Source organism: Felis catus, chromosome E2, assembly GCF_018350175.1.
Source record: "Felis catus isolate Fca126 chromosome E2, F.catus_Fca126_mat1.0, whole genome shotgun sequence".
NCBI lineage: Eukaryota > Metazoa > Chordata > Mammalia > Carnivora > Felidae > Felis > Felis catus.
In genome coordinates this window covers 12,273,070-12,294,275 of record NC_058382.1, presented here as the reverse complement: position 1 = coordinate 12,294,275, position 21,206 = coordinate 12,273,070, and the positions used below count along the sequence as shown (strand labels likewise).

Below are 21,206 nucleotides of genomic sequence, written 5' to 3'. Positions count from 1 at the left end.
TCCGTACAGGCTTAAACTCACGAACCATGAGATCATGACCTGAGCTGAAATTCAGAGTTAGAATCTTAACCAACTGAGCCACCCTGGCACCCCCTATTTTGGCTATTTTGTCTGCTTTTCCATAATTTGTAGAATAAGCTTTGTGACTAAGCTTTGTGAAATTAAGCTCATTACTGGGAATTTTATTGAAATTGCATGGAATATGTATAGGTGAGTTTAGGGAGACTTAGCATCTTATCAATATTGGATATTCTTTTTTTTTTTTTTAGCAATATTTAATATTCTAAACCACAGATACCATATATCTGCCTATTTGTTTAGGACTCCTTTAATTTCTTTTATCAGTAATTTGTAGTTTTCAGTACATAGATCCTGTACATATTTTATTAGATTTTGGGGCGGCTGGGTGGCGCAGTCGGTTGTGCGTCCGACTTCACCTCAGGTCACGATTTCACGGTCCGTGAGTTCGAGCCCCGCGTCGGGCTCTGGGCTGATGGCTCAGAGCCTGGAGCCTGTTTCCAATTCTGTGTCTCCCTCTCTCTCTGCCCCTCCCCCATTCATGCTCTGTCTCTGTCTCAAAAATAAATAAACGTTAAAAAAAATTAAAAAAAAAAAAAGATACTTAAGTACTCTGGTTTTTGGTATTAAACTAAATGGTACTATTTTTCAAATTTCAACTTCCAGCTGTTCATTGCTAGTATATAGAAATGCAATTGTTCTATGTTAACCTTGTAGCCTACAATCTTGTCAAACTTGTATATTAAAGTAGCTCCTCTATATAGATTTCCTGGGATTTTCTGTAATCAGATAATGTCATCCACAAAAAGATCAATCTTCCCATGCCAGTTGATGTGCATGTTCAGCAACTTCACTGCGACGTAAGGAAGCTTCCCCACCAACATTAGGTTTGGGTCACAAAACTCATGACAGACGCCCTTTGGGATGATCAAAGGTGGAGAGAACACGTCCAGGAGAAGGTCCAGAGCAGAAAGAACAGTCAATGTTCAGGTATTTTATCGAGTAGAAGTCCTTTCGAAGTTAAGTTTAAAAAATGAGTGGTGCCTGGGTGGCTCAGTTGCTTAAGTGTCTGACTTCGGCTCAGGTCATGATCTCGCGGTTCGTGAGTTTGAGCCCCGAGTCGGGCTCTGTGCTGATGGCTCGGAGCCTGGAGCCTGCTTCAGATTCTATGTCTCCCTCTCTCTCTGCCCCTCCCCCATTCATGCTCTGTCTCTCTCACTCTCAAAAATAAATAAATGTTAAAAAAAAAATTTTTTTTTAATGGTTGGAGGTTGCTTGTACTATGTGAGTGAACCTTACCCCAGAACCTTACCAGAATTGTGAAGGAGGCAGAGGACACGGGCAGATGAAGCTTACAAGTTGCTGACACAAAATCAGATGTCTATGTTTCTTTCCGATGGCCTTCACAATTGACTCCTTTTTTTGTTTGTTTATTTTGAGAGAGAGAGAGCATGTTCGTGCACATGCGCATGGGTGGGGGAGGGGGCAGAGAGGGGAAGAGACAGAATCCCAAGCAGGCTACATACTATCAGCAGAGAGCCTGGCATGGGGCTCGATTTAATGAACCATGAGATATTTGATATGACTTCAGTATTAAAATTTTTAGACTTCTTTTGTGATATAACATATGATCTTTCTTGGAGAATGTTTTGTGTGAGCTTCAGAAGAATAGTCTGCTGCTGTTGGATGGAATGTTCTATGTTGGGTCCCTTTGGTCTAATGTAGTTCATGTTCAATCTTATTGATTTTCTTAATTTTTTTAAATGTTTGTTTATTTTTGAGAGAGAGAGACACATACAGAGTGCAAGTGGGGGAGGGTAGGGAGAGGGAGACACAGAATTCGGAAGCAGGCTCCAGGCGCAGAGCCCTCAGCACAGAATCCACAGCAGGGCTCAAACTCATGAACTGTGAGATTATGACCTGAGCCAAAGTCAGACAGTTAACCGACTGAGCCACCCAGGTGCCCCTCCTTATTATTGATTTTCTATCTGGATGATCTATCCATTGTTAAAAGTAGGGTACTGAGGTCCCCTTCTAGTATTGCATTTTTATTTCTCTCCAGATCTGTTAATATTTGCTTAATATATTTAGTTTCAATGTTGGGCACACATTTACACTGGTTTTATCTCGATAAATTTACCCCTGTAACACTGTATAATTACTTTCTCTGTCTCTTGTTACGGTTTTTGACTTAAAGTCTGTTTTGTCTGATATAAAAGCTTGTGCTTTCGTCAGTTTCCATTTGCGTGAATTATTTTGTATTCGTTTCTTCATTTTCAACCTATGTGGGTCCTTAAAGCTGATGTGAGTCTCTTGTACGCAGCATGTAATTGGTTCTTCTTTTTTGATCCATTCAGCCAAGACTGTGTCTTTTGGCTGGAGAATTCAATCCATTTACATTTAAAGTAATACTGATAGCTAAGGACTTAATAACGCCACCTTGTTAATTATTTTCTGACTGTTCTGTAGTTCCTTTGTTCCTCTCTCCCTCTCTTGCTGTGTACTTAGGTTATCTGAGGATTTTCCATAGTGCTGTATTTTGATTCCTTTCCCTTTCTCTTTTGTGTATCTACTACAGGTTTTGTTTTGTGGTTTCCATGAGCTTTCATAAAACATAACGATTATACCTTTGATCACATACAAAACTTTGTGCTTTTCTCCTTAGATTTTATGTTTTTGATGTCACAATTTATATATTTTTATATTATGGATCCACTAATAAATTTTTGTTGCTTTTTTTTTTCAAGTTTTTATTTAAATTCCAGTTAACATACCTTGTAATATTAGTTTCAGTTGTAGAATTTAGGGATTCATCACTTACTTACGACCCCTGGTGCTTTTCCCCTGTACCCGCCTTAATCTCCATCACCTATTTAACCATCCCTCCCTCAACCTCCACTCTGGTGACCATCAGTTTGTTCTCTGAAGTTAAGAGTCTATTTTTTGGTTTTCCTCTCCCCATCCCTCCTCCCCACGTTCATTTTTTTGTTTCTTGAAGTCCACATATGAGTGAAATCATTTGTCTTTGAGTGACTTATTTCACGTAATACTTGTTAGCTCTATCCATGTCATTGCAAATGACAAGACTTCATTCTTTTTATGGCTGATTTGTATTCCATGGTGTGTATATACCACATCTTCTTTATCCGTTCATCACTTGATGGACACTTGGGCTCTTTCCATAATTTGGCTGTTGTTGAATCAAATGCTGCTATAAACATCTGGGTGCATATATCCCTTCCAATCTGTATTTTTGTATCCTTTGAGTAAATACCTTGTGGTGCATTTGTTGGATCGTAGGGTAGTTCTATTTTTGACTTTTTGAGGAACCTGTAGTTGTTTTAAATGCTTTTCTTTTTTAACCCTAGAATTAAGGAATTGATCACAACTAGGAGAATTTGACAATATACTTCCCTTTCTTTACCAGTGAGGTTTATACTTACATGTTCATTTTACTGATTCGTATCCTTTCATTTCAGCTTGAAGAACTCCCTTTAGCAGTTTCTGTAGAGCAGGTCTAGGGATGATCAACTCCTTCGACTTTTGTTTGTCCGGAAAAGTCTTTATTTCTGCGGCACAGCTTTGCTGAGTAGCATTGGTTGCCATTTTTTTGTTTTTTGTTTTTTTCCCTTTCAGCACTTGGAACACATCATCTCTCTCCTAGCTTACGAGGTCTTTGATGACATATCCTATGGTGATGAGTTTCTTTTCCTGTGCTGCTTTCAAAATTCTCTCTTTAATTTTTTAATAGGTGTATTATAATGTGTGTCAGTGAAGTCCTCTTTCAATGGAAAATGTTCCAGGACCTATGAAGTTCATGTACCTGGGTGTGCATATCACTCCCCAGATTTGGGGATTTCTCAGCCATTAGGTAATTTTTTAAAACATTTTTATTTATTTTTGAGAGACAGAGTGTGAGTGGGGGAGGGACAGAGAGAGAGGGAGACACAGAATCCAAAGCAGGCTCCAGGCTTTGAGCTGTCCTCACAGAGCCCTACAAGAGGCTTGAACCCACGAACCATGAGATCATGACCTGAGCTGAAGTCAGACACTTTACTGACTGAGCCACCCAGGCGCCCCGTCAGCCATTATATAATTTTTTTAAATAAGCTTTCTTTCCCTTTCTTCTTCTGGGACTCCCATGATGTATATATTGTTTATCTGTATTCGATCCCATAATTCACATAGGCTTTCTTCACTCTTTTTCATTTTCTTTTCTTTTTTCTTTTTTTTTTTTTTTTAATGTTTGTTTATTTTTGAGAGAGAGAGGGAGACACAGAATCCAAAGCGAGCTCCAGGCTCCAAGCTGTCAGCACAGAGCCCAATAGGGCGCGAACCCACGAACCGTGAGATCATGACCTGAGCCAAAGTCAGATACTTAAAACCGGCTGAGCCAACCAGGCACCCCTCACTCTTTTTCATTTTCTTCTCCTCTGACTGAAAATTTCTAATGACCCCTCTTTGAATTAACAGATTTTTTATTCTGCTTGATCAACCCTTAGGTTCGTGCTCTCTGTCGCACTTTTCATTTCATTTATTGTATTTTGGGGCTCCAGACTTTAACTTTGCTTCTTTTTTTCCAACTTGTATCTCTCCGTTGAAGCTGCTGTTTTGTTCATGTATTCTTTTCCTAATTTTGTTGGGTTGTCTATCAGTGTTCTCCTGTAGCTTACTGAGCTTCCTTAAAAGTTATTTTGAATTCTTTGTCAGGCAATGCTTCACTCTCCATTTCTTTGAAGGTACTTACTGGAAAAGGAGCGTGTTCCTTTGGTAATGCCAGTTGCCTTGATTTCTCATATCCGTTGAACTGTGTTGCTGTCTTCTCATGTGAAGAAGCAGTTACCTCCTCTAGGCTCTACCGACTGGCTTCAGGGGAGAAATGCTATCACTGTCAGCTGGCTGGGGATTCTGAGTCTTTCTCAGAACTTTTCTATCGATGTATCCACTCCACACTCGTGTTCCCTCTTGGTGGGGGAGTTTATAAGATTGTATGCTTTTTCCCAGCAAAGCCAGGCTTGGTGATGAGAGCGTCCCTTTTTCTCCCCCTTCGAGTGTTGTCCTGAAGCGCTTACATTTGTGTCCCTTTTCCCAATCCTGCAGAATTGGGATGACCGTCTGTGTGTGCCAGAGGTGTGCAGAGGCTCATGCTCATCATCTTCTGGGGTGGGTGCAGGCAGCTAGCCACAAAGTGGAGGGAATGAGGCATGTGGCGTGTTGGGGTGCTAATGGGCAGTTTGGGGAGCCTGCAGGAGAGGTATCCCCAGCACTTGTGGGCAGGCTTCCTGGCAGTCTGTGATGCACTTAGTAGAATCTGTGTACCTTTGATGAGTTCCAAGCCCTGGTTGCTGTGCTCCCAGCCTCTCCCAACCCTTCGGCCATACAGATCACCTCGGTATTGTGGGTAGAGCAGGAAAGAAGTGGGCCTTTTGAGTACAGCTGGGGAAGCCTAGCACTTGACTCACATGATCTTACTTCCCCACCCACATGGGAGAAATTGCAGGCCAATGGGATCTGCCTTCACGGTGAGCTCTGCTGTCGTGGAGGAGAGGTGACACAGGGAAAGAGAAACTCTTCTCCCCTTCACTGCATCTGTTCTCAGATTTGTTGCTGCTCCACCAGTGCTGGAACTTTTCTGTTGGAATACGGAATGCCTACAAATGTCCTCGTGTCCAGGAGTGATTGCCCTCAACCCCCTGAATTTTGCAAAGCCGTCCTTGCTGCTAGAAGCAGCCATTCTGCTACTGCCTGAGGAAAATGACCCCTTTTGTCCCCAAAGAGCATGTAATGGCTTCCTCTGAGATAGAGACCTTGAAAGACAGGGGTGCCTGGGTGGCTCAGTCGGTTAAGCATCCGACTTCGGCTCAGGTCATGATCTTACAGCCCGTAGGTTCAAACCCCACGTCGGGCTCTGTGCCGACAGCTCAGAGCCTGGAGCCTGCTTCAGATTCTGTGTCTCCCTCTCTCTCTCTGCCCCTCCCTCTGCTCGTGCTCTTTCTCTCTGTCTCTCAAGAGTAAATAAACATTAAAAAAATTAAGAAAGACACTGCTGATTCTCCTCAGGACCGAATCCTGCCACACCTCTTTGCTTCCACAACTATACGTAGATTCAAGTCACACCTGGTTCCAAAGCCTTAGGTACAAATGACACCGAAGTAGTACTCTGCACATTGAAAGAATTTCATGATTTTTCAGCTTAGGTAGATAAATCTGGGAACATGTCTGGGGGTGGATCTTTGGGATATGGGGTTGTGACACAAGGAGTATAAAATTGGATGAGATAAATATATTGAAATAGGCTCATTAAACAGATTCTGAATTCAATATTTCAGCTCCATTGGTTAGAAAGGTGTGAGTTTTTTGTTTTGTTTTTTTGTTTCTGTTTTTTGCTTTGTTGTTGGTGGTTGGTTGGTAGGTTGAAAAATGGATGGAAATGTAGCTTCACTAAACTGAGTTGAAATTCCAGAATTTCGGGGCACCTGGGTGGCTCAGTCGGTTGAGCATCCGACTTCGGCTCAGGTCATGATCTCGCCGTTTGTGAGTTCGAGCCCCGCGTCGGGCTCTGTGTTGACAGCTCAGAGCCTGGAGCCTGTTTCCGATTCTGTGTCTCCCTCTCTCTCTGTCCCAAAAATAAATAAATGTTGAAAAAAAATTAAAAAAAAAATAAACGTTAAGAGAAAAAAAAATTAAAAAAAAAAGAAATTCCAGAATTTCTTTGGTACGATGTAGAGGGAAATGTTCAAAGTCTTGCGGAAATTTGAATGTTAGAGCAGATTTATCATGTGGACATGTCACCCGTCCCTGGAGGAATAGAGAAATCATAATTCATCATGACCTTGAGAAATAATTTGAGAGGAACTTCAGCATCTTTGAAGAGCTGAAGGTTTGGGAACTTCAGCATCTTTGAAGAGCTGAAGGTTTTTATGCTCTGTAGAGGAGGATCTCAAAATGAAATGAAATGAAATGAAATGAAATGAAATGAAATGAAATGAAATGAAATGAAATGAATGAAATGGAATGGAATGGAATGGAATGAAATGAAATGAAATGAAATGAAATGAAATGAAATGAAATGATGAGATCCTAGTGTGGTATTGGTCAAGTGGTGGCATTTCATCCCAAAGGCAAGTTGGATAGGGATACTATAATGGACAGCAGAGCCAACATCATACTCAGAATAGTCTGATATGTGACATTGGCTATTGACTTTGCTGTCCCTGAAACATAAATAGACGTGAAGTATACGTGATATGTACAAGTGGAATAGTTCTAGGTCATGTGAACAGAAGTCTACCTTTATCCTAAAAACAGAGGTTGACTACCTCTTAAACAGTATCCAGACATGAGCCAGTTTTCACACCCAGAATTTAGTGGATTAAGAAAAGGCGCCTGGGTGGCTCAGTTGGTTAAGCGTCCAACTTGGGCTCAGGTCATGATCTCGCGGTCCGTGAGTTCGAGCCCCGCGTCAGGCTCTGGGCTGATGGCTCGGAGCCTGGAGCCTGTTTCCGATTCTGTATCTCCCTCTCTCTCTGCCCCTCCCCCGTTCATGCTCTGTCTCTCTCTGTCCCAAAAATAAATAAACATTAAAAAAAGAAAGAAAAGGCTTCGTCTTCCTAAGTACCCTGCTACCCTGCCAAACATTGCAATGTTAATCTTTCTCCTGGGCTTCCCTCCAGGGGACCATTTGGCTGGGATTACTGGATCATGGCTCTGAACTGGCCCATTGATTGATGCTGCTTGGCCCTGGTGAGTGGGAAGTCAAAGTTCTCCTAGGCATATTGATAAGACTATGCCAGGGGATGGGAAATAAATTCCCTAAAAATCTAGGTGCCTTCTACTTAAGTAAAGTTTCTAAGGGGTCATTGGTGTTGGCATGTTGAAATGCCACTTCTAAAGTAAAGGACGTGTTGCGTCCAGGTCCCTCCTACAACCAAAAGAGAGTCACCATGCCTAGTGTGCTCCCTCAGATTTTTGAACACGCATATTTCTCATTGGGGTGTTCTACTATGCCCTTTTATGTGTGACCTGAAAACCTTCTGCCTGGAGCCCAGAGGAGAATAAGGCTGTCAGGTCCAGGCTTCCATGGAAGCTCTCTACCACTTGGGCCATATGACCCAGCAGATTAAAAGGTTCTTGAAATGTCAGTGGCAGACAGAAATGATGTTTGGAATGTCTGGCTAGCTCCTAAAGATAATTCACAGCACAGACCCTTAGAATTTTGGCATCAAGCCCTGCATCCTCTATAGACACCCACCTCTCTTTAAGAAATAATTTTGGGGGGGCACCTGGGTGGCTCAATCAGTTAAGCGTTCCAATTCTTGATTTCAGCTCAGTCATGATCTCAGGGTTCGTGAGTTCAAGCCCTGCATCAGGCTCTGCGCTGATAGCATGGACCCTGCTTGGGATTCTCTCCCTCTTTCTCTCCCCCTCCCCCACTCATGCTCTCTCTCTCAAATAAATAAACTTTAAAAAAGTTATATATATTATATTATACATAAAGAAACCACTTTGGTTTTGTCATTGCACTTTACTAGACTGAAGAGTTAACCATGGGCTCCCAAATTACCACACACTCTGACTCTCCTTCATGGACTAGGTGTCAGCTCACCAATGTAGGCTTGGATTTGACAACAGAAGCACTCTGTTGTCAAATGGAAGAGATTTACATGAGAAGTAAATGGAAGTATATTTATATGAAGCATTGGAAGCATCAGTAAATGGCCCAAATGCCCACGGTCCATACTTGTATTATGTTACTTTCTCCCAGTGTGCCCCTATAGCTTCGTGGAAAGTTCCTTATGACCAGTTGGGCGAGGAAGGGAAAGTTCACTCCTGGCCAATTTGCAGATGGTTCTGCATGGTAGGTAGACAGGCACCGACCTGAAATTGTTCAACTAAAATATAACACCTTCTTTCTGGGATGTCCCTAAAGGGCAATTGTGAAGGGAAAACCTCTCAATGGGCAGAACTTTGACCAGTGTGCCTTCGTTGCTCATTTGGCCTAAAAGAACAAATGGCTAGAATTAAGAGTCTGTATAGTTTTACAGGCTATGGTCAAAGGTTTGGCTGGATTTTCAGGTTCTTCAAAGATACGTGATTGGAAAATTAATTGCAAGGTATCCTAAGGGAGAGGTATTTTGGATAGACCACTCTGAGTGGGGAAAGAATGTGAAGATAAGTGTGCTCCACATAAACAACCACCGTATGGTACTTTGAGTAGAGGAGGGTTTCAATAAACAAGTAGTTTGATCCAATGTGTCTCTCTCTTTTAGCTTCTGTCAACAGCCACTTCTGTCATTGCCCAGTGAACTCATGAGCCAAGTGGCCATAATGGCAGGACTGGAGGTTATCCATGGTTTTAGCAATGTAAACTCCATGTACCAAGGCCATCCTGGCTATAGCTATTGCTGAGTGCCATGTGCCAGCATCGGAGACCAACATTGGTTCCTTGATATAGTCCCTTTCCCCAGGATGATTGGTTCCATTAGACCATTTCCATCATGGAAGGGGCAGTACCTTGTTTTTAATCGAATAGGCACTCTGGATATGGATTCACCTTCCGTACCTGCAGTGCTTTTGCCAAAACTACCAACTAGGTACTCTAACAGTCCTTTTCCACTATTTTTGTGGTATTCCACGCAGCATTCGTTCTCTTTTTTTTTAACTTATTTTTATTTCAATTCCAGTGTACTTAACATACAGTGTTATATTTATTCAGATGTACAATATAGTGATTCAGCAATTCCGTATATTACTCAATGCTCATCAAGATAAGAGATAAGTGTACTAGGGGCACCTGGGTAGCTCAGTGGGATGAGCATTTGACTCTTGATTTCAGCTTAGGTCGTGATCCCAGGGTTCTGGGATTGAATCCCATGTTGGACTCTGCGCTGAGTCTGGAGCCTGCTTAAACTTTCTCTCTTTCTCTCTCTCCCTCCCTCCCTCCCTGCCCCTGTGCCCCTCTCCCCCACTTGTGCCCCCTTGCTCTCTAAAGTTAAAAAAGGGAAGAAAAAAAAAAGATAAGTGTACTCTTAATCTCCTTTACCTATTTCAACCACCCCCCACCCCACCCTCCAATGGTAACCATCACTTTGTTCTCTGTAGTTAAGAGTGTTTTTTTGCTTGTCTCTTTTTTCCCCTTTGTTCATTCGTTTCTTAACTTCCACATGTGAGTAAAATCGTATGGTATTTGACTTCCTCTGAGTGGCTTATTTCATTTAGTATTGTACTCTCTAGATCCAGCCCTGTTGTTGCAAATAGCAAGATTTAACTTTTTTTAAATGGCTGAATTTAACAAAAATCACATCTCCTTTATCTCTTCACCTATCAACGGACACTTGGGCTACTTCCATAATTTGGCTATTGTAAATAATGCTGCAGTAAATATAGGAGTGCATATATCCCCTCGAATTAGTGTTTTCACATTCTTAGGGTAAATACGCAGTACTGCAATTACTGGATCATATGATGGTTGTATTTTTAATTTTTTGAGGAACCTGCACACAGCATTGCTTCTGATAAGGAATTCACTTCATAGCAAATGAAGTGTGGCAGTGAGCCCATCCTTGCGGAGTGCATTGTTTCGATCCTGTTCCCCATTACCTTGACATATTTGGATTGATAGAAAGTGGACTGGCCCTTTGAAAATTCAGTTACATTACCTGGTAGGTGGCAGTATCTTGTTGAGCTGTGGCAGTGTTCTCATAGATACTGTATATGATTTAAATCAGTGCTCAGAATATGGTGTCCATAACCAAGCTTCACAAGATCAGGAATCCAGGGGTAGAAATTTGAGTGGCTCCACTTACTACTACTTCTAGTGTTCCAGTAGCAAATATTTTGCTTCCTGTCTCCATGAGCAGGCTCTAAAGAGACCTTAATTCCAAGGGGATGAATGATTTCATCAGAAAACACAACAATGATTCCACTGTTCATTGTTCATTCCATTGAACTTGATATTTCAGACTGGGCACTTGATGTCTCCTACTTCTGAATGAATAGTCAAAGAAGGGGGTTATTTTACTGGTTGGGGTAATTGATTCTGATAACAAACAATTGAGTTGCTACAGCACAGTGGAGGTAAGCAAGAGTACGTCTGGAATGCAAGAGATTACTTAGGGGTCTCTTAAAAGCACCATGGCTAATGATCAAAAACCAGTGGAAAAATACAACACAGTTCAGGCAGGACTGTTAATGTCTCAACCTTGAAGAATGAAAATTTGGTTCATCCTGCTAGGAAAAGAACCACAAAGAACTGAGGTGTTTGCTGAGGGCAAGGGGAATATGGAATGGGTAGTGAATGATGATAGCTGTAGGTCATTACATCAGTTCCAGAAATGATGACTGTAATACTTATAAACATTCATTGTTTTGTTATATTTTCACATACTCACAAAATATTTATTTTCTTTTTATCCCCAGTTTTATTGAGAAATGATTGACATACATCACTGTATAAGTTTAAGTCATACAGTATGATGGTATGATTTACATATATTGTGAAATGATTACCACGGTAGGTTTGGCTAACGTCCATATTCTCATGTAAATAAAAAGAAGGGGAGCCTGGGTGGCTCAGTTGGTTAAGCATCCGACTTTGGCTCAGGTCATGATCTCATAGCTCGTGAGTTCGAGCCCCACGTCGGGCTCTGTGCTGACAGTTCAGAGTCGAGCCTGCTTCAGATTCTGTGTCTCATCTGCCCCTCCCCCGCTTGCACTCTGTGTGTGTCTCTCTCACTCAAAAATATACAACAACAAAAAAAAGAAAACATTTTCATCTTGTGATGAGAACTCTTAGGATTTACTCTCACGAAGTTTCCTATATATTATCTGACAGTGTTCACTTTAGTCATCACGTTGTACATTACATCCCTAGTACTTACTTATAGCTGGAAGTTTGTACCTTTTGACCACTTTCCCCCAATTCCCCTTCCCCCCCATCCTCTGCCTTTGGTAACCACAGTCTATGAGTTTGTTTCTTCTGTGAGTTTGTTTTTTTGTTTGTGTTTTAGATTCCACATATAAGTGAACTTATGCAGTATTTGTCTTTCTCTGACTTTTCATTTAGCATAATGTCTTCAAGTTCTATCCATATGGTTGCAAATGGCAGGATTTCATCATTTCTTTTTATGGCTGAATAATATTCCATCGTAAATATATACAAAAGCTTCTTTATCCATTCACTCATTGATGCAAACTGAGGTTGTTTCCTTGTGTTGGCTATTGTGAATGCTGCTGCTGCTGCTGCTGCTGCTACAAACACGGGGGTGCCGATATCTTTTCAAATCAGTGTTTTCATTCCTTTAGATATATTCCCAGAAGTGGAATTGCTGAATCCTACAGTAGTTCTATTTTTAATTTTCTGAGGATCCTCTGTACTGTTTTCCACAGTAGCTGTATCAATTTACAGTCGAACCAGCAGTGCACAAGTGTTCTCTTTTCTCCACATCCATAACATCATTTGTTATCCCTTGTCTTTTTGACGATGGCTGTTCTAACAGGGATGAAATGATACCTCCGTTGTGGTTTTAAGTTGCATTTCACTAATGACTAGTGAAGTGGAGCATTTTTTCATGTACCTGTTGGTCCTTTGTATATCTTCTTTGGAGAAGTGTCTACTTAGGTCCTCTGCCCATTTTAACTAGATTATTTGTGAGAGGGGTTGTTTTGCTGTTGAGTTGTTTGAGTTCTTATATATTTTGGATATTAGCCTCTTATCAGATACGTGGTTTGCAGATATTTTTCCTCATCCCATAGGTTGTAATTTCCCTTTGTGGATGATTTCTTTTGCTCTGCAGAAGCTTCTAAGTTTGATGTAGTCTCGCTTGTTTACTTTTTATTTTGTTTCTTGTGCTTTAGGTGTCATATCCAATAAATCATTACTAAGGGCCTTGTTGAGATTTATTCCTGTTTTCTTTTAGGGATTTCTTACATTTAAGTCTTTCAATTCATTTTTAGTTAATCTTTGTGAATGGTATAAGATTTGGGTCCAGTTTCATTCTTTTGAATGTAAATGTCAAATTATCCCAGCACCATTTATTGAAAAGAGAGTCTTCTCCATTGAGTGTTCTTGACTCCCTTTTCAAATATGCGTTGACTGCATATGCTTAGATTTATTTCTGGGCTATCAATTCTGTCCCATTGGTATTAGTTTTTGTGCCAGTACCATACTGTTTTGATGACTATAACTTTATAGTATAGTTTGAAATCAGGACGTGTGATGCCTCCTGCTTTGTTCTTTCTCAGGATTTATTTGGCTATTGGGGGTCTTTTGTGGTGCTATGTAAATTTTTGGACTGTTTTTCCTACTTCTGTAAAAAAAAAAAAACAAGCTGCCATTGGAATCTTGATGGGGATCTCATTGAATCTATAGATGCTTTTGGTAGTCTTGATATTTTAACAGTATCAATTCTTCCAGTCTATGAACAGGGATACTTTTCCATTTATTTGTAACCTATCAGAATAGGGCCCCACTCTAATGACCTATTTAATTGCCTTCTTAAAGAGCCTATCTCCAAATACAGTCATATTGGGGCTTAAGGCATCAGTATGCATGGGCAGGGGGCACAAACCAGTCCATAGTATCTTGAGAGTGGGAAATAGTTTCAAACAGACCAACCTCTCTTTTTGATTGAGATATAATTGAGATATAATTCACACTTGTAAGATGTATAATTGCATGATTTTTGGTATATTCACAAAGATATAAACTATCACCACTGTCTCATTCCAGAGCTTTTAATCAGCCCACCAACCCCTCCACCCCGCCATCCATTAGCATTCATTCTCCACTCCCAATGAACAAGTCCCTGGTAATAACTAATCAAATTTCTTCCTCTATGGATTGATGTATTATGCACATTTCATATAAATGGGATCATAAAACACATTTATTGTGTCTAGATTCTTCCACTAAGCATGTTTTCAAAGTCAATCCTTGACTGAATCAGTATTTCATTTTTTAATTGCACAGTAAGATCCCATTGTATAAATATATCACATTTTATTTACCTAGTCATCAGTTGCTGGATATTTGGATTGTTTCTACAATTTGGCTATTATCAATAATGCTGCTATAAACATTTTTGTACAACTGTGGGCATATGATTCACTTCTCTTGGGTATATACCTGGGAGCGGAATTTCTGTGTCATAGACCCAATCTTTTTGAAGGTCAGTTTTGCTGATATCCGGCTAGGGCTGACATCATAGATAAATAAAGATACTCATGGCTGTGCAGCTTATAAGACTATGTGTGCTTAAAGAGGTGAGAACATCTGTTAGAATAGAGGAGACTGTATCGCTCTTAGGTCCAAGTAGGTGGGGTCAGGCCCTGTGCCTCAGGAGGGCCTACAGTATGCAGTGCCCAAATTTTTCATGTTGCCCTCTGCTGCCTGAGTCTGGTTATGACTAGTAGTGTTATCCAGTTAGGGTGTCTAGAGCCTGGGTCTGAACCTGTGTGTGTCCAATCTGGTTTCTCCTTCTGGGGTTGTCTCTGGTCTTTATCCCATTTGAGTGGTCTATCAGATACCCCAGGAAACTTCCAAGACTGGTGCCCATGAGGTTGTGTCGAGGTGCCTTGGTGCTTGCTTCCCTGTGGCACAATATTTTAAGCCATCACATGATGAGTGTACTGCCAGAATGGAGGTGACTCATGGATTCTGGCACTCATGATTCAGACCCATATGGAAGAGTAATAAAGAATCAGTCAAATCACCGTAACTGTTTTGGGCCCATGAATTTTGTAGTACAGTTTTAAAGTATTTTTATCAACAGTTCTGCTGTGTAGATTTCCAAATGAGCAGCTTAAGCCTTCACCCTGTGCATTCTTCAGAGTATCTGAAGTTCACCACTGCAACTGAACTGAACTTTCCAATGATATATTAGGGATATATATCATTTATATATTCCTATATATATATAGGAAATATATATATATATATATATATATATATATATATATATATATATATTTGATATATTTGGATAACAGCTAGATTTAGTGTTAGAGACAAAACTAACAGCAGCTTAAATAACCTAGAATATTTTCTGCTGCCGGATTTCGGAGAGGTTAATTCTTGCCCCCACTGTGGGAACCCACGTTACTACTGCCCTTGAAGTCGACAGTACGAACTCCGCCCCCATGACCACTGTGGGAACTATACTACCGAATCTCTCAGGAGGCGCAAGCACTTCCGGCCAAAGAGGGTGGGAATGGGACGGTGGTTCTCTGGCTTCCTGGGAAGTGTAGTCCGGAAGTCCCGTAGACAGTCGTACACTTCCCCAAGGCCGTCTGGAAACGTGAATTCTGGGTAGTCGATCCTCCCGCAGCCTGGGGCGGGGCGGTCTCAGGCACTTCCGCTCGGGTGGCCAGGTTGCTACAGGCTCTTCCGTCGCTGTGGTGAGTGGGTTCTCGTTTCGAGACCCTTTTGAATTTCCCTGGGTGCCAGTACCACCGGCCATTGATTTGGGGAAAAGAGCTGCGTCAGACAGCGGTGGTTTGAGGACTGGAGGGGTGTTTCCCTCCCCAGAGACCCTCTTGGCGTTTGGGGATCTTGTGCTGTGCATGGCCAGGTGGGGGGGGGGGGTCTCCCGGGCTCTCTGCCTACGGTCCTGCCCCCCACCCCAGGGCAGCCACCTTTCCCTCGCTCCGCCTTTTCACTCGGTTGAACATTGGGGGACTTAACATCTGTGTCCAATTTTTTTTTTGTAACATTGGGGTGACTTTCCTACCTTCCTATAATACAGCGGTTTGAGAATTAAACAAATGGGTTAAGTAAAGCCTTAAAGACAGTTCCTGCCACGTGGTGAATGGGGATCTCTTGGTATTAGACTCTTTAATTTTTTTAAGTGCTTAGTAACCTGAAAGCCATGAATATCGGATGGAGTGAGAGCTTCAGCTGCAGTGACCCCTGTCATTTCTCTTTGATCCCAATCGTTAGCTTCATAGTCCCCAGCCCCTTCTGAAGAGTTACTCCTGTGAAAGTTAGTGAGAAAACCTCCTTTAGGATGGCGTCCGAGGCTGGCAGGGAGAGCCCTCACACCCTGTCGCTCTTGTCAATTGTAAGAGACCCAATTGGAAGGCCCTATTGGAAGAGACCACCTTGCAGGCTGATAACTACCGTAGCTCTTCGTTGCTATCCCAGAGGGAACCAGAATGGCTTTCCTCCCCCAGCTCCGCATCAGCCCAACCAGTGAAAGATTGTCAAAACTCAGCCAATGAAAAGCCACCATATTTCCAAGTCCCGGTTAATCCAATGGGCTTTTTGTTTATGACAGCCTGCCCAGTTTCTCCCTTTCCTCTGCAAAAGAGTGGGTTTCTCCTTTGTTCTGCGGACTTGCCTGTGGTTTTGCCGTATCCTGCTCGTCCTGGATTGCAGTTCTCTACTATTCCAGTAAAATAACTGGCAGTTTTATTTTTAAGGTTAACATTCCCAAACCGTTTCTGGCTGAAAGTAGGGGGTCTGGAGGAGGGCAGAATATCTCATGATTTCTCAGGGACAGAGACATAATTGTGGCATTTCAGAGCCTCCTCTCTTTCCTTGGTTTTTGTCGCAAAAAAAAAAAAAAAATTGTGTTTCTCGCTGCACCATTGTGGTTATGTCTAAAAATTGCTGATACTTTTGGAGTTACGTATGATGAGTTGAAGACACCAACACCTAGCTGCTGCCAGCTGTCAACTGTCCTTGCCCCCCCCCCCTTTTTTTTTCCTTCACGCATCTCTTTTTTTCAAGAATTGGGGATTATGCTGTAGAAAATACTTCTTCGTCCCTAAATATTTGTATTAGCAAAAATTCAACTGAGTAAACGTGAAGACTTCATTGGCTTTATTAAGCGGTTCATAAATTGGGTGGCATCCCATAAAACAAGTAGGAGGGATCTCCCAGGAGTTGTACAGAATGGAAGGTTTTTATGGGAAGGAGGGTGGGGCAAGGAAGTTATTAGCAAGTGGAAAGAAAGGATTGTTCTGGGCATGGTCACTTTCCCTTAAAGGGAAGAGCAGGGGATCTTATGCATCTTGCCGGGATGGAGAGGGTCTGTGTGACAGATTACTCAGCTGGTGCTTATCGGAGAATTTCTGAGTTTCTGGGGGAGTCTGAAAATGCAATTAGGTTAGGCATTAAGCCCCAGTTTGGTCACTTGGCCTAAGTGACAGCGTTTTAGGGCTGTGTTTTTCTTTTAAACAGTGTTTATTTTCTACGAACAAGGATATTCTCTCCTATACTCACAGGGTCAAAATCAGAAAATGACATTGTTAATATGCTGTTATCTAACCCACAGTCCATATTTAAATTTGTGCTGTTTTTTTTTTTTAATTTTTTAAATATTTTTTGAGAGCAAGAGTGCAGGCTGGGGAGGGGCAGAGAGAGAGAGAGAGGGAAACACTCTTTAATTGACTCCTTTAATCTGGAATGATTCCTTCATTTTGATCATGATGTTTTTGTTCACGATGTGTAAGCACACTGTATTGGAGAAAGTCCATCTTGTGAATTGTGAAGTTTGTGTGATAGATTTCATGGTTTGATTCAAGTTTTTATTTCAATTACAGCTACTTAACATACAGTATAATATTAGTTTCAGGAATAGAATTCAGTGATTCATCACTTACGTACGACACCCAATGCTCATCACAAAAAGTGCCCTCCCTGGGGCGCCTGGGTGGCTCCGTCGGTTAAGCATCCGACTTCCGCTCAGGTCATGATCTCGCAGTTTGTGGGTTCAAGCCCCTCATCAGGCTCTGTGCTGACAGCTCGGAGCCTGGAGCCTGCTTCGGATTCTGTGTCTCTCCATCTTCCGGCCCCTCCCCTGCTCATGCTCTGTGTCTCTGTCTCTCAATAATAAGTAAATGTTAAAAAAAATTTTTTTTAAAGAAAAGTGCCCTCCCTAATACTCATCACCCACTTAACACATCCTGCCATTCACCTCCCCTCCAGCAACCCTCAGTTTGTTTTCCAGTTAAGAGTCTCTTTTATAATTTGCCTGTCTCTCTTTTCCCCCCCTATGTTCATCTGTTTTGTTTCTTAAATTCCACACTGAGTGAAATCATATGGTATTTGTCTTTCCCTGAGTGGCTTAATTCACTTAGCGTAATACACTGTAGCTCTACCCATGTCATTGCAAATGGCAAGATTTCATTCTTTTTGATGGCTGAGTAATATTCCATCATATATATATATATATATACACACACACACACACACACACACACACACACACACACACACACATATATATCCATTATATATATATATAGAGAGAGAGAGAGAACATCTTCTTTATCCATTCATCCATTCTTTTACATTTGGGCTCTTTCTATACTTCGGGTATTGTTGATAATGCTGCTATAAACATCGGGGTGGAGTAAATACCTAGTAGTGCAATTTCTGGGTCATAGGGTGGTTCTATTTTTTCTTTAATTTTTTTAATGTTTATCTATTTTTGAGAGAGAGACAGAGACCGAGCATGAGCAGGGGAGGGGCAGAGAGAGATGGAGACACAGAATCTGAAACAGGCTCCAGGCTCTGAGCTGTTATCACAGAGCCTGACATGGGGCTCAAATTCACAAGCTGTGAGATCGTGACTCGAGCTGAAGTCGGACGCTTAACTGACTGAGCCATCTAGTCACCCCAGTTCTATTTTTTCATGTTTATTTATTTTTGAGAAAGTGAGAGAGCACGAGAAAGCACAAGCGGGGGAAGTGCAGAGAGAGAGGGAGTCAGAGGATCGGAGGCAGGCTCTTTGCTGACGACAGAGGGCCCAATGCGGGGCTCAAACTCAAGAACCATGAGATCACAGCCTGAGCCAAAGTCAGACGCTTGAACGACTGAGCCACCTGGGCACCCCAATAGTTCTATTTTTAACTTTTGAGGAACCTTTATACTGTTTTCCAGAGTGGCTGCACCAGTTTGCAGTCCCACCGACCATGTAAGAGGGTTCCCCTTTCTCCGCATCCTCTCCAACACCCGTTATTTCCTGTGTTGTTCATTTTAGCCATCGGACAGATGTTAGGTGGTATCTCATTGTAGTTTTGACTTGTATTTTTCCTGATGATGAGTGACATTGAGAATCTTTTCATGTGTCTGTTAGCCATCTATAGGTCTTTTTTGGAAAAATGTCTGTTCATGTCTTTTGACCATTTTTTAAGTGGATTATCTGTTAAGTCCATCTGGTCAGTGTTTCATTCAAAACCATTGCTTCCTTGTTGATTTTCTGCCTAAATGATTTGTCCATTGATGGAAGGGGAGTATTAAAGTCCCCCACCATTATTGTATTATTATCAATGAATTCCTTTATGTTTGTTATTAATTGTTTTATATATTTGGGTGCTTCCATGTTGCGGGGGAAAACACTTGTCCACAACAATTTAAAAATTATTGTTCAGCTAACACAATATTAGGGAAGACAATGAAGCAGAGTTAACCGATTTTTCAAAGGTTATGAGTGACCTCAGAATAGTCAATGTCAGATTCGGATATCATACAGTGTCTTTTGGTAGAAAATCATATTTATAAGAGAAATTTCACATTACAGAATGTCATCTTTTTTAATATTAGCTACAAAAATAAGAAACTCTGAGTGTATTCAAAGTGTTCTCCAGCTCTCAACAGCTCTAGGATTTGGAAATATTATTCTCCCATTTGTACAGATGACAAAATTGAGGGAAGGAGATGTTATTAAATTACCCAAGATGATACAACTAGTGAGAAGCGGAGGTAGAATTTGAACCCAGATATGATCGCCCCAGAGATGATTCTTAAGTGTTTTGTTTTTTTTTTTTTAGCATTTATTTATTTTTGAGCAATAGGGATAGAGCATGAGCAGGAGAGAGGCAGAGAGAGAGGGAGACACAGAATCCAAAGCAGACTCTAGGCTCTGAGCTGTCAGCACAGAGCCCGACACAGGGCTCGAACCCATGAACCGCGAGATCATGACCTGAGCCAAAGTCGGACGCTTAACCCACTGAGCCACCCAGGTGTTCTGCCCCAGAGATGATTCTTGTTGGGTGCATTGTCTCAATTTCCATCATATCAGAATCTCAGCTGCCACCTTGGAAGCCACAAGATGACACAAGTCAACACACAACAGTGAATGTGCGTGGGGGGCAGGAATGGAGTATCCGTGCCCTGATCTGCTCTTCAAGTTGGGTATGGCAGGAGCCACCCCAAGAAAGGGGCTCCTGTGTAATTCACAATAAGCATTCATGTGGGTGAGCATCGTCCCTGGTCACCCATTCATGTCCTTTTCTGCCTTTTCCAGACACTACCAGGCACAGATCTGCCTCAGCAGGACTCTATTCCCAGAATCTGTACATCTCCAGAAGTAGCAAGAGAAAATGACCACATTCAAGGTGCATATGGCTTCCCTTTCTTCCTGGTAAAATTCCATTTCACTCCTCAAAGTGTTACACATTTGTGTCTTTTCCTCGGTGACTCAAGGAGAGCACCAGGCTAAATGACCTGTTTGGTTTTTTTTGTTTGTTTTTTTTTTTTTAGCATTTGTTTTATTTTGCCATTATTCATTTTATTTGAAAACAAGTGTGGACAACTTAGTAGGAATGCTTGCTTCACTGCTGACACATTAACTATTTTTATTTCCCCGTACTCTTTCTTGTGCACATTCGTAGATTTATTCGCATTCGTGATATACATCTAATGTTGACTTGTGTCTTTTTCATTTAGCATTATATAACAGCCATTATTTATAGTTGCTCCTAGACATTAAGGTGGCTTAGGAGTTTGTCGTAAGGCACACGGCATTGATCATTTTCCTGCCTGCAGGTTTTTCTCCAAAAAATCAATTCTCCGAACACGCTGCCTATTTTTTGTCCTCAGTGTACTAAGAACTCAGTAACGAAAGAGTACACATGATACGTGCCGTGTTAGGATTTTGTAGACAGATATTCAAATACAGCATAGTGCAACAGGCTCTAACCACTGCTTTATGCAAATATTGTTGGAGATTTTCACACAGGAAGAGCTAGATTCTGTCTTTCCTGTGTCTGAGTCATACCCTGCACGTCTCTTATTACTTACTGGTGTACTTAAAAAAATTTTTTGGGGGTGGGGGCTCCTGTGTGGCTCTGTCGGTTAAGCATCCGACTTCAGCTCAAGTCATGATCTCATGGTTTGTGAGTTTAAGCCCCGCCTTGGGCTCTGTGCTGACAGCTCAGAGCCTGGAGCCTGCTTCAGAGTT

The 21,206-nt window shown here is 41.6% G+C and overlaps 1 protein-coding gene across 1 annotated transcript in view; it reads left to right on the top strand.

Moving 5' to 3' along the window:
* Positions 1-21,206, top strand: part of ZNF45 (zinc finger protein 45) — a 69,031-nt gene that overhangs the window by 33,823 nt on the left and 14,002 nt on the right. The window contains exons 8-9 of the mRNA XM_045046936.1: positions 19,987-20,158; positions 20,271-20,361. Coding sequence (XP_044902871.1) covers positions 19,987-20,158; positions 20,271-20,361 — 263 coding nt within the window. The remainder of the gene's footprint in view (positions 1-19,986; positions 20,159-20,270; positions 20,362-21,206) is intronic.